This window comes from Squalius cephalus (genome assembly GCF_949319135.1).
Source record: "Squalius cephalus genome assembly, chromosome: 10".
Lineage (NCBI taxonomy): Eukaryota > Metazoa > Chordata > Actinopteri > Cypriniformes > Leuciscidae > Squalius > Squalius cephalus.
In genome coordinates, this window is record NC_137131.1 from 42,489,004 (window position 1) to 42,515,712 (window position 26,709).

The 26,709-nt window shown below is 36.2% G+C and overlaps 1 protein-coding gene across 5 annotated transcripts in view; it reads right to left on the reverse strand.

The window, feature by feature from the left end:
* Window positions 1–39: 39 nt before the first annotated feature.
* quob (quattro b) overlaps window positions 40–26,709 on the reverse strand; it is a 45,630-nt gene continuing 18,960 nt past the window's right edge. For 2 of the 5 annotated variants that reach the window (XM_079882934.1, XM_079882933.1), the window contains exons 6-23: window positions 26,300–26,393; window positions 26,110–26,196; window positions 25,060–25,176; window positions 24,401–24,496; window positions 23,141–23,289; window positions 21,972–22,110; window positions 20,046–20,168; window positions 19,545–19,739; window positions 17,604–18,613; window positions 16,241–16,490; window positions 13,947–14,036; window positions 11,569–11,799; window positions 6,365–6,535; window positions 6,106–6,283; window positions 2,788–2,904; window positions 1,763–1,969; window positions 552–742; window positions 40–399 (exon numbers count right to left, since the gene is read on the reverse strand). In XM_079882934.1, the coding sequence (XP_079739060.1) occupies window positions 358–399; window positions 552–742; window positions 1,763–1,969; window positions 2,788–2,904; window positions 6,106–6,283; window positions 6,365–6,535; window positions 11,569–11,799; window positions 13,947–14,036; window positions 16,241–16,490; window positions 17,604–18,613; window positions 19,545–19,739; window positions 20,046–20,168; window positions 21,972–22,110; window positions 23,141–23,289; window positions 24,401–24,496; window positions 25,060–25,176; window positions 26,110–26,196; window positions 26,300–26,393 (3,487 nt within the window). In that variant the 3' untranslated portion in view covers window positions 40–357. The remainder of the gene's footprint in view (window positions 400–551; window positions 743–1,762; window positions 1,970–2,787; window positions 2,905–6,105; window positions 6,284–6,364; window positions 6,536–11,568; window positions 11,800–13,946; window positions 14,037–16,240; window positions 16,491–17,603; window positions 18,614–19,544; window positions 19,740–20,045; window positions 20,169–21,971; window positions 22,111–23,140; window positions 23,290–24,400; window positions 24,497–25,059; window positions 25,177–26,109; window positions 26,197–26,299; window positions 26,394–26,709) is intronic. The other 3 variants (XM_079882935.1, XM_079882936.1, XM_079882937.1) reach the window with 3 other exon arrangements.

Sequence of the window (26,709 nt, forward strand, 5' to 3'; positions counted from 1 at the left end):
AATAAAACGTCATTTAGAATCATTCCACTGAGAGCCATTCGCATTATTTCATGAAGACCAGACATTTATTTTATCAAAGCACTTTTCTTTAAAGATTACACATCTGTTTTTGTTTTATTGCCTCTACAACAAAGCTAATTAGAAACAGAAAAATGAGTAAAAAAAAAGAAAAAAACAACAAAACACAGGTTTTTTAGACCATTAAGAGTTAGTTGAATGAACCAATGTTACTCAGTCCCACCAAAATAAATAAATAAAAATAAACTTTATTTTAGAGTTCCACAGGATTGATAGTGTTCCATATATAATGCATGATAAGGTAAAATGCATGATTACAGCATAAACATACATGATGGGCTATACTTCAGTGGACTTTCCTATGATGCCTGTCCCTTGAACCTGTGAAGAACAAAGAGGAAATTAAAATATGAATAACCAGAATAATCCAAATCTTGATTACCGGTATGTCAAAAATGGCAATGTTTTACAAAATGCACAATGTCAATGTTTCAGAAATAATAGCAAAGCAGATTAATATTGTAGGCCCGTACGTTAGCGCATGGCTGGTCCCTGGTTTGGACTGGTTGGTTAGTGGGTTCAACGTTGCATTCCTGTTTTTTCGGGCCAATGACGAGCACCTGGGAGGGGGCGTGTTCACAGTCTCCACCAATCACAGACGGGCAGCTGTGGCCAGAACTACTGAAGCAGCTCACACTTTCTCCTGAGGACTCTGAACTCTCCACTGAAACACAACACATTAAAAAACGCAGTTAGAAATATATACTGCATACATATTTCAATATGTGCTCCTGAGGATTGATTTTTTTATTTGACAGAACATATACATCCTTTTCATTAAGTTCACGGCTCACAACATTAATAAGTTTGTAGCTCAAACAGTAGAGCGTTGGCGTTTGAAACACCAAGGTCATGGGTTTGATTCCCAGGGAAAGCAAGAACTGATAAAACTGTAAATGTGTACCTTGAAATGCAATGTAAGTCGCTTAGGATAAAAGCGTCTGCCAAATGCATAAATGTAAATGACAAATCTTGGTCAAGGGTTGCTGCGTGCAATCATTTTTTATTCCATTATCTGACGTGAATAAATAAATAAAACCTTTGGCCACTGGAAGGATGGATGGATGGATGGATGGATGGATGGATGGATGGATGGATGGATGGATGGATGGATGGATGGATGGATGGATGGATGGATGGATGGATGGATGGATGGATGGATGGACAAAGACAGAGACAGAGCGATAGATGGATGGATGGATGGATGGATGGAAGGATGGATGGAAGGATGGATGGATGGATGGATGGATGGATGGATGGATGGATGGATGGATGGATGGATGGACAAAGACAGAGACAGAGCGATAGATGGATGGATGGATGGATGGATGGATGGATGGATTAATGGATGGATGGATAGATGGACAGACAGACAGACAGAGACAGAAGGATGGATGGATCGATGGATGGAATAATAGATGGATGATAGATGGACAGACAGACAGAGACAGAACGATGGATGGATGGATGGATGAACGAACGAATGGGATGAAGGAAGGAAGGAAGGGTGGATGGATGGATGGGAAAAAGGAAGGAAGGATGGATGGAATTTTTAAGACCAAAATCTGTATTATGAAACAAGGTAAATTTTAAATTGCACTTCTAATGATCACAAATTTAAGACATTGCAAATCATATTTTGAGTGAACTACTTTCAAAACAGACATTGTGAAGTAGGACGTACCAAGTGCACTCTGGTTTCCACTCTCCTGGTCTAAATCATCTTCCTCCAGGATCCCTGAAGTCCCGTGTACATACCGGACAACATCTCCACTGCCAGGACGGCCCACGGGAGACGGGGATCCCCACCCAGAGGAGGAGGACGAGTGGCTCCCAGAGGAGGACGTACAGCTGGTCGAGCCAACAGAGTTCAACCGGAGAACAGGAACACCTAGAATATTACACAGAGCTTAATAAGGCTATAGTCAAAGCTGGGATATGGTCAGTGTTTAACTGTAGGGGCTTTCGCACCAGTTAGTTTTAGGAACTAGCCGCCAAGTTGGTTCCCTGAGAACTAATGGTTCCCCTAGGAACTTTTTCCTGGTTGCATTTGCACCACCAGTTGGAACTCTGAAGTTTATGTTGTGACTATTTTGACGGCGAGGTGGACCTTTATTTTGACGGCGCTGAGAACAGCAGAGAAGGAGCACACAGCGCTCGCATTCTCCGTGTTCATTAGTTTACGATCTGTCTATAACGGTCCTGTCTAATACGTTATTAGATAGAACTGTTATACATAGAAAGTAGACAGTAATGAAAGTTGATGTCCAGTGTCACTAGCTGAGCAGAAATACATAAGTTAATCATGTTTCTCTTGGTCCCCTCATAGTTGCGTTGGATTTTCTCCTCAGCGTAAAGATTATAAGATGCCCATCTATCACTGTTTTCCATGTACGCAGAGTTCGTTTGTGGAGTAAATATATAGGCTTTAGTTCACAGCTTCTTCTTTTTTTAAATGGGGGGTGCTGGTGTTTCGCATATGTTCGGCCAATCAGCGTTCACTAACGTTACGGATAGTTCCTGTAGTGCTGGTTTAGACCCGACTCTGATGTAGGAGCTAAATTAGTTCCTCCAAAGAGTTCCTAGAACTAACATCGTTCCTCATTCCTGTGGTGCGAACGCGCCAAAATGTGGGTACTTCCGCCAATAGTTCTAGGAACTGTGAAAAGGTTCCTCCGGTGCGAGAGCCCCTAATGACTGGTGTTTCACCTCGTCCTGTCAGAGCACAGTTGATGGCTCGGTCATTGATGGCCATCTCACTGGGCTGGATATCCATGAAGGGTTTATGTCCGATTCCCATGAACACCCTCTCCTGCATCCGGATCTCTGTGTGAAGATCAGCACAGACCCTCAGCGTTATGGGGTTATTAGGCTTGACATTAACTCTTTTTGTTCACCAGGCAGGGGCGGATCTAGAAAAATATTTATGGGTGCATGCACTGATCTATATAGAATGACTGGATAGCTCATGACGTCATAAACAGTGAAGCTGTCAAATGGTGTCGCTATTGGACACTTACCGTAATTGTGATTATTGCTGCCCTGAGGTTTCTTATAGGCTACTGTTGACTGTTTTATCGTTTTTTTCTGAAGAAGCAGCAGCATTACTCTTGCCTCGGAGAAAACAACACGGGCATAGCGACAATTTTGCATATAAATTATTACTTAAAGGGCTTGAATTACAACCTTTGGGCAGTTTTTCTACATCCTTTTGTGAACGTCGTTTTACACTTGTTTACTGCACAGCGGGTCATCTTAAAAGTGCCGTCGGAGCTACCAATCTCTGTATAACGGGCGTTGGAGCCCTCTGCTGGTAGAGAATCGTAAGATGGCCGCTCGAACACTTCCGGTGGCTTCACTGCCTAGTGGCAGTTTAGAACGTCATGAGCTATCCAGTCATTATATAGATCAGTGGGTGCATGGCGAGAGGAGGGCAGGAATTTTTGAGGGTTGGCAACATATGGCAGACATATATATACTGAATTTAATCACAGTTAAATTGACCATAACTTTTAATTCGTTGCTGCCAGCAGGGGTGCCAGCAGGGGTGGCAAGGCTTTATTTAGGGTGGCATTTGCCACCCCGGTAGATCCGCCCCTGTCACCAGGTACTGTGGCTAGTGGTTTTCCAAAGTTACCAGCCACACATTTTCACTGGTCACAATTTTGACATTGATACCATGAGGAAAAACTGCCATATATATATTCTTAATATTATCTCATAATTTGGCAGGTTTATTAGGCTGCTGTCACTTTAAGATCTGACGCACAGATCCATTATACTGTCGGACATGCGTTTTCTTTCTCAACTGTTTACATTCATTTAAAACATAACTGACTGAATACTCGTGGGAATGAGTAAAATTATGCGCAATACGTGCAATCACTCACCAAATTCAAGCCCTGTAACACCAACAATATTCATCCGGAGCAAATTTTGGTGAGTGTTAGTGTCAAGCCCTGGTAATTACTAATACATGGGTCATCCCTGCTATAGTATTTTCATGTACCCATAGTAATCTCTCTCTCTCTCTCTCTCACTTCCTTACGAAGTTCCTGAAGGGTCACAGGGCTGGAGCCTATCCCGGTATCCCAGTAAACTCCCTGGACATGTGGCCAGTCCATCACACGGCTCTCACACACTCACTCAAACATCTATGGGATTGTGGGGGAACTTCAGCAGACTTGAACCATGGACCTTCTGAGCCACCATTCCTCCCTTATGTATTAATACAAGTTATGAAGTTATGGTTAAAATATAAAACTCACACCCCCGGTTTCACAGACAAGGCTTAAGCTAGTCCCAGACTAACATGCATGTTTGAGCTGTTTTAACTGAAAGTAACTTGCATTGTTTTGTCTCAAGATGCACACCAGCAATGTTTTTTTCAAAGGCATGTTTATAAAAGCGACTTAAATGTCCTAACTGAACTAAGGTCTCAGTCTGGCTTAATCTAAACCCTGTCTGTCGAACCAGGCCACAATGTTTTAAGATATAAATCATCTTAGTTTATTACAATACCAAACAGCAGAAGGTTGCATCAAACCCCTTAAGGTAAGAAAACCCTTGTTGATCATTTGTTTTAAATTACACTACTGCTCTAAAGTTTAGGTATAGAAATTAATATTTTTATTAAGCAAGGATGCATTAAATTGATTCAATACAGTACATGCATTTATAATGTTTAAAAATGTTCTATTCATAAAAGAAATCCTGAAAAAAAAAAGTCACGGCTACCACAAAAATATGAAGCAGCACGACTGTTTTCAACATTGATAATAATCAGAAATGTTTCTTAAGCAGCAAATCATCATATTAGAATGATTTCTGAAGGATCACGTGACACTGAAGACTGGAGTGATGATGCTGAAAATTCAGCTTTGATACATAAATTACGGTTTACAATATATTCAAATAGAAATCAGTTATTTTAATTTGCAATAATATTTTTACAATATTACTGTTTATACTGTATTTTTGATCAAATAAATGCAGCCTTGGTGAGCAGTTAAGTACATTTGCAGGGAAATCTACAACACAAAATCAGTGAGCATTATCTATTTATTTGATGAATTCTGTGATGTTTTGTGATTGTCAAGTCAAGTCATCTTTATTTATATAGCAGCTTTACAGAGATAACAAGAAATGAATGCAACAAAGTTTGTTTCCAGAAGAAAATAGCGTCACAGTCCAGCTTAAGTAAGTTCAGTGATTGTTCATTTTTTGTTGTAAAAAATGACAGGTCAGAAGTCAGACTGGATCAGAACATTCAGAATATTTATCTTTTAAATTGTCTAAAAAATTGACGACTTGATTTACAGTGAAACTGCTGAAAATGTTTCATTTATACGGTGTTGCATAATAGATTGATTTTTGCTTATCTTTATTCCCGCACATCTACAGGGCAGACAATTCCAAAAAGGAAAAATACAGATACAAAACATCTAAACATCAGCTTCAAGGCCCGAGGTAAGAGTCATGAATGAATGCAGCTGTGTGTAGGAGTTCAGCTTCTGTCATTTATCTTTCTCACATTCCTCAATACACAAGATCACTTCTCAGCAGTTCATGATGCTTGATACACCCAAGAACATTCAGGTTTAAGGTTTTAATTTCATAATCATAAATATGAGGTAACGGGAATGTCAGTAATTGCACGTTGCACCAATGAGAATAAATCTTAAACACACATTAAATCAAGGTTTTACAGTACTCTAATCCTTTTACAGATTTAAAACTCACTTTTAAATGGTTTAGATCTCCAAAAAAGTTATTTTTCAATGGATTGAGGGGAAATGAAAGAGTTCCCAGAGTAAGCAATCACATCTAATCACAGGTTAAAGATTTAATTACTAATTTGTAGTAATCTCGGATTACCTTTAAACTCTTCTTAATTTAATTCACACTGATGCCTCATATCCAGCATTCATGCTTACTGTCTCAATACTATACCAGCATTTTTTTAATTTGATAAATATATGCCATTATACTTGAATATATACAGTCTGAACTCATTGTTCTGCTCACCTCTGTTGTGAACGGCTTGTTCCCACAGGATCCTCTCCAGGTCTCTGGTCCAGTTTTCCTTCACTTCTCGACTCTGTGCCTGAAGTACGTACGTGTCCTGCGACTTCCTTCTCCGAAACCAGATCTCAAAGCACAGGCCGCTGTCACCAGAGTTATGGGTCATGCCGATGTCTGAGGTCTGAGAGAGGACGGAAGAGACGTCAAGGTCCAAGACACAAAGAGCTTGACCTGTTCACGGACGGTTCGCGCGGTGGTTTACCTTGAAGGATTGTTTGTAGACGTACGTGTCATTCCCGATGTCAGTTCTGCGTGTCTTGCTGAAGAGTATGAGATCTTGGAAGAGAAAAATGTGACGGTAGCATTTCTTCTTCCTGAAGGTCAACAGGAACTCATCCTGACGGATCAGCTGGCCCTGTTCCTTCAGATTCACCTGCACAACATGAACAAATCAACACGACATCAATCTCACACGCCTGATCAACGACGCTTTCACATTACTGGAGCAAATCTGACCTCCAGATCCGGCCTACCTTTATGCATTTGGCAGACGCTTTCATACAAATCGACTTATATTACATCCAAGGTATTTTTAGATGTCTATGATATTAAAAAACATGATCAAGTTTGTATCGAGAGACTTCACTATAAACAATAGCGGTCAAAAGTTTGAAATAATTATGTTTTTAAAAGTCTCTTCTGCTCACCAAGGCTGCATTTATTAGATCAAAAATACAGTAAAATATAATTTATTCCTGTGATGCAAAGCTGTTCATTTGAACTTTCTATTCATCCTGATTATCTGTTTCCAAAAACTGTTTTCAACATTGATAGTGCTAAAATACATTCTTGAAAATTATTTGATAAAAATTGAGCAGCAAATCATATCAGAATGATTTCTGAAGGATCATGTGACACTGAAGACTGGAGTAATGATGTAGAAAACTCAGCTTTGATCACAGGAATAAATTACATTTGAACATATATTCACATAGAAAACAGCTGTTTTTAACTCTTTCCCCGCCATTGACAGAATTGTCCGGTAATTCATATTTTCTCAGTTATACGGTAGGGGGCGCTATTACGCATCTTCTGAAAGAGTAGAGAAGCTCCTGATCAAAACACAGGAGAAGTAGAAGCAGAAACAAGCGATAAAAGCATTGCTGACGCACATGTAAAATAACGCGATCATCAAACATTAAACGACATATAAATCAAAACTGAATGAAATGTTGAACCCATGAAGAGGAAACGACTGTGAAGCTTTGAGGTGTTGATGGACTCGATCGACTCCATCTGTGTTCTGATCATCGCTCTGAATCCCGTCCGGACAAAGTCTTTGACAAACACACGATTTTCTCAGTTTTTTGTTCAAAATGTTGCTTTTTTTTATGAAGCGTACCCACATTTAAGCTTCAAGAATGCATGAAGTTAGAATAAAATCTTTCTCGTTGTTGTTTTATAAAGCAGAGGATCTGTTCTTTCTTTTGATATATTGCATGTTCAGATATCCATACAAAAAAAAATATATATATATATATTCTGGGGGCCATGAAAGTTTTGTGAAAATGATCAAAAATGCTGGCGGTGGCTTGCAACTTTTTATGAAGTGCTGGAGGGGAAAGAGTTAAATTGTAACAGTTACTGTCTTTACTGTTTTGATCAAATGAATGCCAGAGATCTACTCGGAAAAAGTTACTTAAAACACAAATCATTTTGAGTGACAGAACTATAATACTTGAGTGAATGTGTCACAGATGAGATGAGGAGCGATGTCAGCGCCGTCTCTTTCACCTGCATGCGATCCGTTAAGCAGAATTTGGCAGACATTTCAAGCCATAAATTGAATACGATCATATTTTTGGCAAGTCTCTGCGATGAGGAAAGTGGCCTTCTAAAAAGAGTCTCAGATGACATAAGCGTACAGTAACTTCTCTCTGCGCTGATGTGCAGGTGGAGGGAGTCTAGGCCTGCTAGTTATCTTTTATCCTCTCTACCCACTGAGCTTCTCTTCTTTTTAAAGCCTGCGTCTGAAAATAAGTGCATGAAATATGAAGGAGTTTATCGTTCTAATTACAGACAGTGTGTGATGTGGGCAAAACTCGCGTTCACCTCACGCCTGACCTTCCTCTTTTACAAAAATATACTCTTTATTTTAGTCAACATTTAGTTTACACACATTATATATTTGCCTTATTATGCAAAACAACAGATTATGATGAAATTAGGAATAATGTTTGCCTGTGCAAAATGCTAAGCTGTTTCTCAGATGTTTTAGTGGATTTTAGTATTGCTATTGTGGTTTATTACTGGACAAAAGTATCAACGGTTACACTTTATTTTGATGGTCCACTTTAAATATTCTACTGACTATAAGTAACTTTGTAACTACATGTCAACTAAATCTCATTAGAGTATTTACACTGTTAGGTTAGGGTTAGTAGAACAAGTAGACCGTATAATGTCTATTGAGGAGCATCAAAATAAAGTGATATTAAACAGACAGTCTACTAATACTCTAATGAGAGTTAGTTGACATATAGTTGCAAAGTTAGAATGTCTAAAGTGGACCATCAAAATAAAGTGTTCCCGAACTGACTTGAGTGAATGTGTCAAGCGCTCAAGTCTGTGTGATATTCTGGTCTCTAGATATGACTCGGGTCGCTTCTTCAGTGCAATGCATCTTTTGTTCCAGTCACTTATCCTCAGTGTGTGCAACAGCAATAGTGACGCTTGTCATAACATGCTTTTCTGATTCTAGAGTAAACTAAAATGGATTTGGGGGGTTTCTGTGATGTTGTAATCTCATCTCTCTCACTCATGTTATTTTATTATTATTTATATAGCTTTATAGAATTTATTAATATTTAAATTGAGCTTGTTTTTTTATATTAAACAGCTTTCATTTAGTAATACTGTTATGTGCTTTAATTCTTTTGATCAGTTAATATTTCTATTTAGCTTGAATTTTATAAAGCTAATTTAAGTAAGGAATAATTGACGACAGGCCGTTGAATTATTAGAAAAATAATGCACACCCGAGGTGGTAATGCGGTCACGACGCGAAGCGGAGTTTATTCATTATTTTTCTAATAATTCAACGGCCTGAAGTCAATTATTCCGCTTATACTACAGTTACCACACCTCGAAACATTGTTCAGATTATGTATTTCAAGACGTTTGTAAAGTTTTTGTCATTAAAACGCTCTTGTATGTAGGTCTAATTACTTACGCATCGTCCAATGCCTCCGTTGCTAATTCCAAAACGTCATTTTAGAGTTAGTAATGGAGGTTTGAGCCGCTGATAGCAGACTAATGCTGGGACACACACTAGCTGACACATTCTCTGACTGTTTTCATCACAGCAGATTTTAAACACCGACTTTGAACACAGACTGAACGCGCTGAACACGCGTTTGGGCATGATCAGTCATCAAATTACATTCATAACCGGCCTTAAAGTGTGTCCTCGGCTCGGCTTTATGCAGTTATTAGAGAGAGATGTTGCAATAATGAGACAGAAAAGCATGTGCGTCAATATTATTATTTATTTATTTATTAATTTAATTCGTTTTAATTAATTCGTTCATTCTTTTTTTTTTTCATTGACAGATGACAGTAGACTAGCCAAATAAATGAAACACAAAGCCCTTTTAACAAGTAGCCCTATCAATAATTATTTATTTGTTATTATCTGCAATAAAAATCCGTACTGCAGGACTATCCATTTATTTAGCCTATATTCAGTTTAATTTTCTATTGGTTATAATATAAATAGGACTATATAGTTTATTTATTAAAATTAAACTGCATGTTTCTATTGATTGTGAAGCTAGACATTGAAAATTGCAGATCAAGCGCATGGGGCTGCATGTTATTTCTTGTTATGAATTGTATCCTGTTTTCCGTTATTACAGTTAACTACGCGAAGTGATATGGAACTGTAATGCGGTCAAGACCTGCCTGGAACTACTTTAGCCGTGCGTTTCCCTGAAAATAATGCACACCTTAGAACGTTCGTCAACCAATCAGATTCAAGCATTCAACGGCCCTGTAGTATAATTAGTTTTAATATTTTTCAGCTTCAACTTATTTATTTCAGGTTGTTGCAACATATCTAATTTTCGGTTTTTTTATTTATTTTTTATTAAATATTTACACTACCGGTCAAATGTTTGAGGTCAGTACGTTTTTTATTTATGTATTATTTTTTAAAGAAAAGTGTTAAATGTATGATCTGTGTTTCCCCCCTTCATTGTGTTTTTGGTTCAGTCCTGTTTCCTAGTGTTAATTAGTCATGTCTATCACCTCTGCATTGTCAATCACCTCATTAGTTATCTTGTTAGTCCCTGTGTATTTATAACTCGTGTTCTCCTTCAGCCTTGGTCTGTTATCCTCAATGTAAGCGTGAGTGTTTGGTGTTTCCCCTGAGCGTTTGGTTTTTAAATGTTATTTCTACATATTCCTCGCCTCCATGAGCTTTGTCCTACACGTTACGTGACACAAGGGTGCATTAAATTGATCAAAAGTGACAGTACACTCTATAAAAAAAAAAAGATTTTATTGGCATTGATGGTTCCATGAAGAAACTTTAACATCCATGGAATCTTTCCATTCCACAAAAGGTTCTTTATAGTGGAAAAAAGTTCTTTAGATTTTTAAAACACCAGGTTCTTTTAAGAACTGTTCGCTGAAAGAATCTTTCCGGGACCAACAAATGTTTCTTCTACGGCATCACCGTGAAAACCACCTTTAGGAACCTTTATTTTTAAGACATTAATAATGTCACAAAAGATTTCAAATGAAGATGTTCTTTTGAACTTTCAAAGAATCCCAGAGATTGATGCTGAAAATTCAGCTTTGATAACAGGAATATAACAGGAACATATGCACATAAAAAAACAGCTATTTTAAATTGTAATAATATTCAACAATATTACAGTTGTTTTTACAGTCTTTCTGGTACAAATAAATGCAGCCTTGGTGATCAGAAGAGACTTCTTTCAAAAACCTTACTGACTACACGTATAGTGTATATTTTTTAAAATGTACTTTAACTTTTAAAAAAATCAATTAACGTTTTATGAGTTTTATTTAAGATTATTACATGGCTTGGTTGAATTCTAATGTGGAATGCGTTGCCATGAAAAACAGAGCGTTGCTATGGACGCAGGATTCTAACTGTAGAGACGGAACGGACTATTTTCTTTAGCGGAAGCAAAAGCAATCATTTTTAAATCAATAAACTCCTTTTTAAATCAAATTTTTGTGTCAAATTATTGATTTATTTGGTAGGTAGCCATGTAATAAGCGAGATAATGTAGAGCGAGGCGGTTGTTATAGCGAATACAACCCCTTCAGCCTCCGCTTCGCGTCGGGGTCCTGATCAGCCTGTCGGGGTTGTATTCGCTATAACAACCGCCTCGCTCTACATTATCCCTTACATAACATCTCTGTGTGACTCACATCACAGTCCTGAATGTCGTCCATGGCGAGCAGATCGTTCCCGTGGCGCAGCTGGAACTGGACGATGTGGAGCGCGGTCTGGATCTCCTGCCGGTGTCGGGCCGCATGCGCACCGGACTCGGTCTCCCGCAGGAGCTCCTGAAGCAGAAGACTGTACTTACTGATGCGCTGCACGGGCTTCAGCAGGTACGAGGACAGATCCATCGCGTCGCACAACAGCTGCTGCTTCTGCTGTTAAACCAGACCATATCACTGTCATGAACAACAGCATCTCACAGAACTCAGCAATAATGGTCCGAAAGAGGACATTTATGTACATCAGTGTTATTGTAGTATCACTGAGACACTATTATAGTGTTTGCTAATATTTTGAATTCGTTTTTATTTAAATATTTTCTGTTTTTAGTTAAAGTTTTAGTCATTTTGTGGAGTTTTTGTCATTTTTATAAGCCTTTGTGTCAAAAATGTCTATATAGGTTATATACATTTTTATTTCAGGTTTACTTATTTTAGTACATCAAGTTTGTTTTTAATTGCATGAGTTAACACTTTATAATAACTGCATGCTATTAATCATTAGTTAAGCATTACTAAACAGTTAATTCATAATTTATAAAGCATTAATGGACATTAATAAGCAGTTTATAAATATACAGCTATAAATGCTTTATTCTTGATTTATAAGCATATCTATAATGCGTTTAATAATTGTATTTTCATACTTTATTAATGATCAATTTATCATTTCTAAATGAAGCATTGCATTATTTACAAACCAGTTACATTATTTACCATTATTTACAAACCAGGTGTTGTCATTGATTAATAAGATCACTTAGAAATTGTAAGTAAATGTAGTAGATTCAGGGAGTTATAAAGCGTTTAGTAGTGGTCAGTTCATTATGTTTGTGAGCTCATCTAAAGTGAGGACTAGTTATGCCTTTTAAATAATTTAGAAAGGAGATTTAAAGGCTCATTTATCTTCTAAACAGAAAAAGGAAACAAACACACACAGTGATACAGAACATGGAAATATTAACAGTCTTTAAATCTCCTTTATAAACGCTTTACAAGGCATAACTAGTCCTCACTTTAGATAAGCTCACTGACCACTACTAAATGCTTTATAACTCCCTGAATTAACCCTGAATTACAGTAGAAATACATGTTAATAAAGCATTTATTAACACACTAAGTAACTATTACTATATGTCTGAATAAAAATATGTATTTAAACAGTTTATTAATCCTTTACTTACACTTTCTAAGTGATCTTATGAACCACTGACAACTCCTGAATAACCGGTTTGTAAATAATGCAATACTTCATTTAGAAATGATAAATTGATCATTAATAAAGTATGAAAATACAAAATTATTAAACACATTATAGATATGCTTTGAAATCAAGAACAAAGCATTTATAACTGTATTTATAAACTGCTTATTAATGTCTATTTATGCTTTATAAATTACGAATCAGCTGTTTACTAATGCTTAACTAATCATTAATAGTGTGCAGTTATTATAAAGTGTTACCCAAATATTTGTCATTATTATTTGTATCATAATTATCTGACAAGGTAATTTTCCATGTTGAGTTTGGGTTATAGACGTGTCCTGTCTGGAAAAGTGCACAGTTATTACGCAGATGGTGTATTCTGACATGTTTTTTTGCCCTAATCATATTTAATGCTTCTCATTCCAAGTACAATCACATTTCTGGCGAATGAAAGCTTCATCAGAATTTTTAGCAGAATGGCAGCAACATGTCTCAATGAGGCCTGTTCCAGTACGTATGGGCATTACTTTAGCTTTGATCAGATGTGTGAAAAATTGCATTACCATTATGGGAGTGTACAGTAAGATTATGAAAGAGTTTATGTGGTAATAACATATACACTCTTTCATAATCTCACTGTAAACTTCCTATTATTGTGCAACAGAAAGGAGATCCTTCACATACACAGTGTAGTGCTTTAGAGACATACAAATGCTTACAAATCTTTAGTTTTTTAGTCATAGAATATTGAATTCATAGATTGATTTTATTGCATTTGTAATAAAGGGGTCATGAAATGAGAAATCAAATTTGTCTTGATCTTTTGAGAGGTCTGCGTACCTTCAAAACATCCTTTTTTAGGATTACTGCACATACATGCGATATCTCAAAATGTGCATAAAATCAGGCGGATGGAAACATAGCGTCACTTTTTCTTACACTGCATACAAGCGTTCATATAGAAGCTATATGTTGAAATGTCAGTCTAAATGTAAAACATACATTCAAATTCGGATGAATACTAACGTGTTTGCCTTAAGATATCAAATTTGTGTCACTTATGACAGAAAAGTGAGTAAACGGAGGAAGGACTCACCTTAAAGAACTCCTTCCCGTGATCGATGAGCATCCTCTCTGAGCGAGGCTTGTTCTTGCTGTATAATGCGTACAGGCCGAAGTTTTCTTTCTGAATTTGAGAGACGAAATGCATACAGGTGAAACTCGAAAAATGAGAATATCGTGCTAAAGTTATAATTTTGATGATTATGGCTTACAGCTTATGAAAAGAAAATTAGAATATTACATGAAATCAATCAAAAAAGGATTTTAAATACAGAAATGTCAGCCCTCTGAAGAGTATAATCATGCATATGTATATAGTTATATATACTAAATATATTAGTTTCACCTTTTAATTTGAATTACTGAAATACACAAACTTTTGCACAATATTCTAATTTTTCGAGTTTCACCTGTAGAATCAATGGTTTCACACAGTGGACTTTTTGCATGTTGTGGTAGATTTTTCCCTAAAACCTAACTTTCTGGGTCACGTCTACAAATCGACGTCCCCATTCAATAACAGTCACCTAACTAACCTGTTCCCCTAAACTAGCTTCCTTCCTAAACTAGCTTCCTTCCTAAACTAGCTTCCTTAACTAGCTTCCTAAACTAGCTTCCTTAACTAGCTTCCTTCCTTAACTAGCTCCCTAAACTAGCTTCCTAAACTAGCGTCCTAGACTAGCTTCCTAAACTAGCTTCCTGCGCAGGAATAATCGATAAACAGACTCAAGCAAATGTCCTTTAAATGCTTTAATCACGGCCAGGAGATCTTCCCGAGCAGTTCTCAGGGAATCTCTCCCAGGAAGCAAGGCCAGAGGATCTCAGAAAAATTCCATTGAGAATCCCAGGAAGCAAACACAGATACAACAGTTTTTATAGAATCGAGACAACAAATAAGATTATCATGACTAACATGTCACCATCAATAAGATTGGTTCAATTGGTTCAAAAGCCCCGACCTTCTCCCTCTGTCACTGGCACAGCAGGTTTGAGAACTAGTCATCTGTCATTTTAATTTCCCCGTTTTGTTATTTATACACACACACGAACACAAAGTCATGAGTTTTCCTCCAAAAGACACACATACATTCAGACATTGTGTTTCCGAGTGTTAGTTTTGTTAGGCCTGAAAGGGAAGTAAGGTTAGATGTTAGAAACATGGTTCGTTTAATATACTGTGCTTTCAGAATCTTTGTGTGAAGACATTAACGTGTCATAAAGGAGATTCCCAGCTAACAGGGAACGTCCTCAGAGCTTTGGCTGAGGTTCTGCAAAGGTTCTAAGTAACGGTAATAGAACGTTTGTTCAAAGTTTTCTGGTCTTTAATAATGTTCTCAAAATGATAGCACAGAAAAATTGTGGGATGTTTTTTCTGAAACATTTTTAGTGATGTTTGTCAAACATTTTTTTAAATGTTACTTCTCATTTCAGAACGTTCAAAAGTAACATTCAAAAGTAACATTCAAAAGTAAAATTCCCATAATGTTTGCAAACTTGTAAAATGGAATGTTCCCTTAACATACATATAACCGAGAAAAAAACTTTTTTAGAACGTCCAGAGAACATTCAGAAATAACATTTTCATAACTTAATGGCAATGTTGGCCAAACGTTCTTAGAACATATTTCTGTTAGCTTTTCCAAACAAAAACAAAACAAGATATACAGTATATGTATACAAGATATTTTATATTTATAAAAATAAAAATTAGGGTGAATTTTGACAAATGAACACATTTTCCCCTCAATTTCTTATTACTGTAATACATCCAAACATTTCACTTTATTTTTATCTTTTTTTGTTGTTGTTGTAACATTTATTATTCCCAATGATAGATGCTGTTGTTATTTAAAGAAGAACAGTTTTTATCTAAAGCAGAATAAATTAAAGGCTGTATAACAAATTATATAATGATGCAATTTAAATAATACATTAGTTTTGGTTTTTGCACTACAATAATAAGAATTTGGGGGAGGGAATGTTCTTAACTGTCATGAAAAACATGTCACAATCAAAAAAAATATTAATGATCATAAAAATATTATGATATCCTAAATATTAGGCCAGGGTCACTTAATTAAAGGCTTAAATAAAGGCTTAATTTCCTTTATGCAAAATATTATTGATTTATTTGATACAATTTGGGGGTGAAATGTGAAATGTGACATGGACATGTTTTGTTTTTTGAGTTGTATGGTTCTTTCATTATCGCTAGTTTCTAGGTTCTCTGAAGCACATTAGAAATCTTTAAATCGGGGGTTTAAAGGGAAAGCTCAGGTGTGAAGCAGCAGCACATTAAACATCTTAAGCTCAGGCTGTAAAGCTCACGTGTTTTAAGAAGCAGCGTCCGACACAGAAGGGCTCCTCCAGACACAGCTCCAGTTCCTGAAGAAAGTGATGCTGGTGGAAGTCTCGCAGCTTCTCCAGGTTCCCGAAGATGCTCCCTCTCTGTCCCCGCAGGTCCTGAGGCACGTCGGGACGCTCCAGCTGAGGGATGTAGTGATCCACCACGTATCCCAGCGCTCGCACATACTCTCTCTCCGTCTGGAGCAGCTCCTCCATGATGCGCTGCAGTTTACTGTCAGAACACAACACACACACACTGTCAGAACACAACACACACTGATGCAGTTTACTGTCAGAACACAACACACACACACACACACTGATGCAGTTTACTGTCAGAACACAACACACACACACTGTCAGAACACAACACACACTGATGCAGTTTACTGTCAGAACACAACACACACATTGATGCAGTTTACTGTCAGAACACAACACACACACACTGTCAGAACACAACACACACTGATGCAGTTTACTGTCAGAACACAACACACACACACTGTCAGAACACAACACACACTGATGCAGTTTACTGTCAGAACACAACACACACACACACGCACACACACTGATGCAGTTTACTGTCAAAACACACACACACACACACACACACACACACACACACACACACACACACACACACTGTCAGAACACAACACACACTGTCAGAACACAACACACACTGATGCAGTTTACTGTCAGAACACACACACACACTCACACTCACACACACACACACACACACACACACACACTGATGCAGTTTACTGACAGAACACAACACACACAACACACACTGATCTCTGTTTACTGACATCTTTTACTATTACAAATACATATAGCAGACAAACAGATCTATACAACTATATGAAATAATAGTTGTGGTAAAAAAAATGGTAATGATTACTTTATTTTTAATTTATAATGGAAACTATATTTTTGGATAATTAAATTATCCCAAGTAAAATGTCCTTGTAACTGTTACACTCCTCCAACAAACACATATTATCCGCTGGGGTAAACTGCACTGAGCGGTTGAATGCGCTTACTCGATCCGCCATGTTTTTTGTTTTGAAAAGTGTCTTATTTTACCCAGAATGCATTGCAGTGTAGTCCTACTTAACATAGTCAGAGTCTTCAGTGCTTTGTGCAACGGTCTGATTTAGATGTCTATCTGAAGTCTGACTATCTACTATATCTAAGCCATAGTCAAAGTCTGTCTTTGTGAAACCGGCCCTGCTCTGTATGATCAGTTCTTTCTCAGTATCTTCACATTATGATTCTCATGACTCTCATTAGAATAATGTTGTATGGTATATTGGTGGTATATTGGACTCACAGTACAGTGCTGCTGGTGTCCAGTATCCGCACAGACTCTGGATTATCCGAGTGTGTTGCTGCTGAAACGTCGTCAGATTTGCTGTCACTGCTGAACTTCTCATGTATGTCGCTTTGGCTTGAGCAGATGCTGTCGAGGTGCGAGCTCTGTTCGTCCCATGATGCTCTGTCTGAGCCAGTGACCCTGATCCTCTCCTGACAGGAATCTGCAGATGTCTTCTCACGCACATGCTTGATCGCAGCATTGCTTTTGCTCATGGAATCATAACTAGTGGATCGTGAGCAAGAGCCTTCGCTGTGCGAGCGCACCAGGGCTTCATAACGTGGCGAGCGGTCGTACTTATTGACATGGCCTGACTTTCTGAGATCACTGTCGCTGTGAGAGTATATCCAAGGACGCCTACTTAATTTTTTGATCGGGCCATTGTGTGATGAGGAAACTTCGCCTTCGCTTTGGTGGAAATGCTGACTTCTTCCTTCCTCTTTGAGCTGACCTTGCAGTTCAGTCGGTGTGGATTCTTTGTGTGTGTTTTCACTCATTATCGGATCGCAATTTGATGATGTGTTTCTCCTAACAGGCTCGAAATGCGTCACTGTCTCATTATCATAACTATTTCTGGTCTTCATATGACCGCCAACAGGGTTTGTTTGAGGGTCGCCTTCATTTTCTCTAAGGCTAGTGCTAATTACGCTCCGGGTCGGACCTTTCAAGTGGGCCTCGCTTTCCTTTCCTGGCGTTCCCGGAGGGTTTTGACTTCTATAAGAGGCCTGCAGTATCTCCGCGAGCCTCTGTCTGACTTCTCGGCATTGAGCCCGGACTGCATTCCACATCCATATCCCGTCCGGGAGCCTCTCCAGCTGTGCAGTGCTCCTGTCCTGAAAGTGTTGGGGGGAGAAGTCCTTCAAACGCTCCTCAAAAGCCTTCAGTGTGCTCAAGCAGGCACACATGGGAGGATTTGTGGTCTTTATGTGATCTAAATACTCCATACACTCTTTAACAAGAGATGAGGCCTGGAAAACAAAGAGATAAAAGTCATTTCAAGGCTATTAAATATTTATGCAATAGAAGAGGTGGGCATTATATATATATATATATATCACAATATGGGTATATTATTTATATAAGTTCATTTTATATATACACCATTGGTCAAAAAGTTTGAAATATTTTTTTTTTTAATGTTTTTAAAATAAGTCTCTTCTGCTCATCAAAAATACAGTAAAAACAGTGAGATATTATTACAATGTAAAACAGCTGTTTTCTATGTGAATATATGTTCAAATGTAATTTATTCCTGTGATCAAAGCTGAATTTACTCCAGTCTTCAGTGTCACATAATCCTTCAGAAATCACTCTAATATGATGATTTGCTGCTCAGTTTTTATTGGTGCTCTCACAATCTTTAACCGATGAAATGCCAAGACTTTTTCCAGTTTTTTTTTTTTTTAATTTTGCTTCAGACATATGCACTATCAAATAATTTAAGAGCTGGTTTGACTGATTCACTGAAAAGAATCGACTCAAAAGAATGATTCACTCACAAAAATAAATAAATAAATAATAATAATAATAATAATTATATATATATATATATATATATATATATATATATATATATATATATATATATATATATATATATATATGTTATCTATGGTTTGCAAGTTATGGCAAGTTTTGTTTTTCCCAAGAGCAATATCATGCAAATAAAATATTTTACTGCTCTGCACAATTTTTGTTTATTAACTATAAAAATTATATTCGCTTTAAGATTTGATTAGTTTCTGGAGAACACAGTTTAAAAATTCCCTGATGGCTTCCCATGACCCCATGGTCTAATTGCTAATTACTATATTTATTTACTTTTGCAATATCTTGTTTCACAGAGTAATACATCACATTGCATAAGTAAAATGTCCATGTTAATGTGCGTTGACGAACCTCTTCACAGAAACGACACAGATCCAGAGACGCCTCCAGCTCAGATTTACGCTCCTCAGCTTTCAGGAGAAACCCGGTCATGTTGGTTTTGAAAGTGACGGTGTTGCGACGAAAAACGTCACTTTCAGGATAATGCATTCCTTTGCTTTTACTCTCCACTTCCTTTATCAACATCATCCCTTTGACCTTTTTCTCCTAGAAAAACAAACAAACATATGTTCTTTTCCCTGTACACATTATGCAGAATATCAAAACTGTCTGAAACCTCATGAACCCTTTAGCTCTTATCATTATTTAAGAGACGCACATTCCTGAACCATATTCATTATCAGAAGAACTCTGGTATTTTTATTACTTTTTGATTAATTTGAACTCAACAGTCCACATAAATCCATTACACAATCCAAGTCTGATAACATTCAGGCATTTTAAGATTCATATTCTGGACCATCCATCTTCTTTTGGTAATATATTTGAGTGAATGTCTTGAGGATTTGTTACCTTTGCTTGTGTAAGAACAGACTGAATGTCCTGGAGTCTCTGCTCTATTTTCAGCAGGCTTTTCTCTGTGCCGTCTTTGTCCTTCTGCCATGACTCTTCCTCTTCATCACACCATGTTTGGATCTGTGAAAAACATAAACAATAATCATAAACAAGATTCAAGAGCTGAATTTATGCTATTAATGCACAGAGAAGATCCTGCTGACTCCGCCAGATCTCTTCTTTAGCTCAGCATCTTTGCTACAATGAGGAAAATACAAAACTATTTAAATACATATATATTATACATATATAAAATATATAATATATAAAGTGAATGTTCTCAGAACGTTCTCTTAAAGTTATGATGAGCAACATTCGTCCAGTAGCTTTAATAAAACGTTTGTTCAGAATTATCCGGTCTTTAATAATGTTCTCAAAACATTAGCAGAAAAAAAAGGAAAGAAAAGCAAGAAAAAAGGAACGTTTTATTTCTGAAATATATTAGTTGGAAATTCGTTAAACGTTTGTTTAAATGTTACTAGTCTCAGAACGTTCAGTAAACATTCAAAAGTAACATTCCCATAATGTTTGCAAAATGATAAAATGAAATGTTAAAAAACAAAATGTAACTTGATGTTTTGAACGTTCAGAGAACATACAGAAATAATGTTTTCATAACTTAATGGGAACATTAGCAGAACGGGTTATTAATCTTAGTTAATGTTAATATCAATACTTTTTTAAAATCAAAAGTTGTATCTGTTAATGCACTGTCAATATTTTTACTAACTATCGTTAGGTTAATAAATGGTTTAAAAATATATTTCTCATTACTAGTTCATGTTGACATATTTAATAGATCAAAAGGGTTTCTCTATCGAAACTTACCAAGTTTTACTGGATTATACTGTATAAGCAAGTATATTCAAGTTTTGCACACATATATAATATACACATTATTAACAAATGTAATTTTTGACAACACACTTCAGTTGGAATTAAAATCATTTATTTTACATGTGCTTTAGTTTATTAGTCAATACATCAAAATAAGTTTAAGTCTTTAAAGCACTAGAAAAACATTATTTAAAATGTATTTTTAAGTAAAACTTAATTAGACATTATTACAAAGTGAATTTTTAAAAAGTGTGTTAAGAAACATAGTCATGAAAGTGTACTTTCTTTAAGGACACTTAAGTGGCCTTTAATTTTAACAATATTACATTATCTGCAAGTACCACTTTTTAAAAAATTTGAAGTACACTAAAAGTACACATTCAATACAATAAAGCACACTTCTTTTTCACAAGGGAATGCATTAACTAATGCTTAACTATTGTAAAGTGTTACCAATAAAACACAAAAATCATGGTTACGCACAATGGAAGTGAATGGGACTGTGCACTTTGAGAGTTTAAAAGCACAAATGTGAAGCTTAAATAAATTATTCATAATTTTTTAAAAAGTGGATCTCCTTTTCTTTGCTGATGGACATCTAAGAGACATTATTCCTATGGGTAGAGTTTGCTACATGTAAACAATACTCAATGGATTGCATTCCTTTCTGCTATCCTTATGCATTTGATGCCACAGTTGCCATCTTTCCCGGATTTGCATGGTTGAATATAATTTAACTTAAATGTGCATTTTAACATGTATTGCCTTGGCTTGCCCTTTACTTTCACTAAGGGAAGAGTTAGTAAGTTATTTTCTGTGGCAAATGCATTTGCAACTAAATTTGCTGGTCTCTTTTAACAGCGGAAGAATTGCGCTCACTTTATTTAGCGCAGTGATGTTATGTTTCTCTGTGAAGGTTGAGACTATTCTCTACAGCAGACACGTTTCACTTCACAATGTTTGTCTTGAGTTATTTTCAGTGCTTTCTGTGGGCTGTGCTCATTATCTGTCATAAACACACGTTCAGTGATGGGATGTAATGCATACTGTGCCGAGCGAGTCTTCTGTTTCCCTCAGCAGGAGAACGTGCTCGAGATGTCGCAGGGACTGGTTGGATTTCATCACAAGCGTGTGAACGGCCTCCTCCACCTGGTTATACAGACACGTCACACACTCCAGAGAGTCCCTGCACGAGAGAAAGGACACATATAAGTGTGTGTGCTCTCAGCGCCTGCAAAAACCACACATGCAGATACTGTAATATAACACCTTTTACAGATTTTACTTCATTTATGGTAAATATTGAGTATTGCAGGCTGGTGAAAACCTATTCTCTACACTTTCTTCTGTCGAACACAAAAGAAGATATTTGGAAGAATATGGGTATAAGCAAACAGTTGATGAACACCATTGACTTCCTAGTATTGAAAAAAATCAACTGTTTGGTTACAAACAATCTTCAAAATATCTTCTTTTGTGTTAAGCAGAAGAAAGAAATTCATACAGGAATCATATTTGGAACAACATGAGGTAGGGCTGCACGATTATGAAAAAAAAATCATAATTGTCGATTATTCCCTTGAAATTGTAATTGTGATTATTAATTACGATTATCACAATTTACATTGAATGATGCTTTGAATAGCTTTATGCCATTGTTTGAAGCGACTGCATGCCATATTGTAATATCAAAATCAACAAGCTGAAAACACTCTTCCTGAAATACTTTTATTGCTTTTCTACAGCTTGAAGTCTCAAATGTCAAATATATATATATATATATATATTTTATTTTTTATTTTTTATTTAAAGAAACCAAACCAAAGTAAAAATATGCATGGTATTGTAATGTTATACTAAGACTAAAATGAAAACAATAGAAAAAAACCTTAAGATAAACTGTAGAAAGAAAAAAACACATCTTAAGCACACAGAATTTTTTTTTTGTAATTGCACCTTTGAACAATTACATAATTGTGGCATTCGTAATTGTAATCTCGATTAAAATTCGATTAATTGCCCTAACATGAGTGTGTGAGTAAGTGATCACAGAATTTTCATTTTTGGGTGAACTATCCCTTTAAATTATACATTGGTTCTCCACTGGAGTCCATTGTGTGTATGAAGGCTCTTGCTGTCGGGTAAACAGGATCAGCGTGGACCGAACATCTCTAATCATGATCAATGCTGAGACTCAAACACACTGAGGGGAATACCTGAAGTCTTCAGACTGAGTGAATCGAGACTCCTCCTTCCTCATCCTGGCGAGAATAGACCCGCCCTCTCGTTGGAGAGCGACCAATCGGGTGTCCTCGAGCACCATCTTCATGGAGCTCCTCTGCTCCTGGATGCAGGACTGGACATCCTGAACGATTGGATTGGTTAGTTTAGGAGCAGCATTCCTCAAGAGGTCAAATTAAATAAATGAGATTTTTTATTTTTAATGGGGGGAAATCATGCGGTATCTGGACTGAGAGCAAATTTAATGAGAGCAATGTACCGCCTACATGTATGCTCATTCTGTGTTACGTAAAACGTTTTATTTTGCATTTATTTCAAATGAGGTTTGCAATTTTTGCATTAATATATATATTATATATTATATTAATATATTAAATATTAATATATTTTATATAAATTGTTTATCAATTTTATGTTAATATATACATTAAATAAACATCAACATTTTATATATATAAATATATATATAATTATTATTACTATTATTTTTTAAATTATAAAGGGGGGAAATCATGTGTTATCCAAATTGAAAGCAAATTTAATGTACTGCCTACATTAAAATTTCTACATTAATACATTTTATATAATTTTTATATACATTTTAATATTATTATATACATTAAATAAACATCAACATTTAATATATATACATATATATACATATATACATACATACACACATATATATATATATACACATACTTTTTTTATTATGGGGTAATCATGTGGTATCCAAATTGAAAGCAAATTTAATGTAGCCTACTGCCAACATTTATGTTCATTTTCTGTTACATAATAGTTTATCAAACATATCTAATAGTTCTCATTACAAAAACATGCCATTGTACCTTTAATTAGGGATGCACAATATAACTGTACAATATAACTTAATTTCCCCTATTTTTCGATTTAGATCACCTTTTCCATCACCTTATGCTTACTTAAAGTTAATATTTAAAAACTCTAATAATGTTAAATGCAATCTTTACCAAATTTCAGAAGTAATTTAATTTTTTATCCTGTACATTAAGTTTTGATTCCTACATTCATTTGTAGCAACTACAATGATTGTGTGTAGTGTTTTATTTTTATAACAGAATTTAATATCAGCCATTTATCAGTAGTCTGCCATAACATGTAAATAATTACCGCCTTATCATATCACTGAAAATATTTAATTTAATGGGATACAAAAGTGTACTGTATTCTCGGAAAGTTTCAGAAATGAAAATGACCTTTGCAGTGTCTGTTTTTTTAACATCAAGTCTCCTGATTGCTGTCTGTAGTAATGAAGAAGATGCTTGAAGGTCGAGTTGAAAGAGGGAAAGTTTCTAAAAAAGACACACATATATGCAAAAACACACGTTAGATACTCATCATACTATGTGATTCAACAGAACGGATATAAAGCATGTGTCCAGACTCAACTGCAAGTCATCAAGTTGAAATGTAGTTTATAATCAATTCTCGTAAGTGCAGGAAAAGTTGCATTGTTGCATGTGTAAGTTAAAGTGCCTTCGGGGTCTATCAGATGTTAAAGAGACAAAAAGGACATTTGTTGATGTCAGAAATGTGTGGTCTACTTCACTAGAACTGATTGTGCAAGTTGACTTATCTGTTTAAAAGTGTTTTAACAGCTGTATCCTTATGGTTTGAGAGGATTGATTACACAAGATCATGTTCTTATATAGAAACCAAACAAAAATGTGTGACCATGAGTGAGCAAGTGGCATGACAACACCTTTAACTGTAATCTTGATGCACTTTTAACCTGTGAATCAACATGAAATATAATCCCTGCTTAAACCTTCACATTAACAGCGTCAGTGTCATTGAAACGCTGCAGACACCCATGAGAAGGGTGATGTTACTGGGTGTTTGTGTGACGCAGTACCTGGTGAAACTGCAGCCAGTCTTCATGACTGTAAGGGAAGGTCCCGCCAAGGTCAGAGGTCAACTGCTGTCCGTCAACTGTCTTATGAAGAGCTTTTAGTGTTGTCACAACATCAATCTAAAGGAAATGAACATGCACTTTAAAATACCGTACTGTACAAGTGTGTGTGAGACCCAAGCACTGATGTTAAACAATACTGTTCAAAAGTTTGCAGTCGGTACGTCTCCTCTGCTCACCAAGGCTGCATTTATTTAATCAGAAATACAGTACAAAATGTGAAATATTTCACATTTGAATTTTCAGCATCATTACTCCAGTCTTCAGTGTCACATGATCCTTTGAAAATCATTCTAATATGATGATTTGATGCTCAAGAAACATTTATGATTATTATCAATGTTGAAAACAGTTTTTTTGTGTGTGTGGAAACCACGATACACTTTTCCCTCCGGATTCTTTGATGAATAGAACATTCAAAAGAACAGCATAAAACATATTATGTTTATATAACATATAATATTATATTTTTTAACTTTACTGTCACTTTTGATTTTAATGCATCCTTGATGAATAACAGTATTTGTTGTCTTATGACGAGCTTTTAGTGTCGTCACAACATCTATCTAAAAGAAATGATCATGCACTCTAACATACCGTACTGTACAAGTGTGTGTGAGACCCAAGCACTGATATTAAACAATACTGTTCAAAAGTTTGCGGTCCGTACGATTTTTTTATGTTTTGAAAAGTCTCTTCTGCTGTTAATTACTCTTAAAATGTAATTTATTCCTGTGATCAAAGCTGAATTTTCAGCATCATTACTCCAGTCTTCAGAGTCACATGATCCTTCAGAAATCATTCTAATATGACGATTTGCCAAAGTTGTCTGCCGGAAAAGATGTCTCCCAGAACCCTTAGTTCCGGCAGACATCAGACGTGGATAACTGAAGTCAGTGAGAGCAGACATTCCAGGTGTTAATTAAAGGGTTGCATGTTTCCATGAAGGTGTAATTGCTGGGTAGCACGAGTGTGTTTGGGGGTGTTAATTACCTGTAGACCAGGATGTTTTTCTGGGCGAGGATTAGCGTCTTTATCAACCAGCATCAAGATAGTGTGCACTGCATGAAGGGCCTGCTCCTGTATCACACACACACACACACACACACACACACACAGTATGAAGGATGTGTTCAGGTTTGTATAGATGTTGGAGGTGATGATTAGTTTTCTGTGTCCTCACCTGAACCATGAGCAGTGATCTGAAGAACACAGAGGGCAGAGGACACTTCCGGCTGTCAATCACTACCGTAAGTCCCAGCTCTCGGACCTCAGCCCTGGAGAAGAAGAGGAAAAATTACATATAAAACGAAAAGTTGAAGAGTAATTAGTCATATTTAAACATACAGAGCAATGAAAGAGCAGGAGAATGAAATAACCAACTGTACTAAATTGTAGTGCACTAATACTGTCAAAACAATTAAGCAGATTTTAATTCTGACATGCAGAAATTTAGAAATTCAACATGTCAAGCACATGGTTTTCATACTTACAGAAATAAATATTGGCATTAAAAATCTGTTGTTAAAATATATTATTGAGCTATAACCACAGAAGTATTGTATGTATTATGTAAGTATGTAGGTTTTTCAG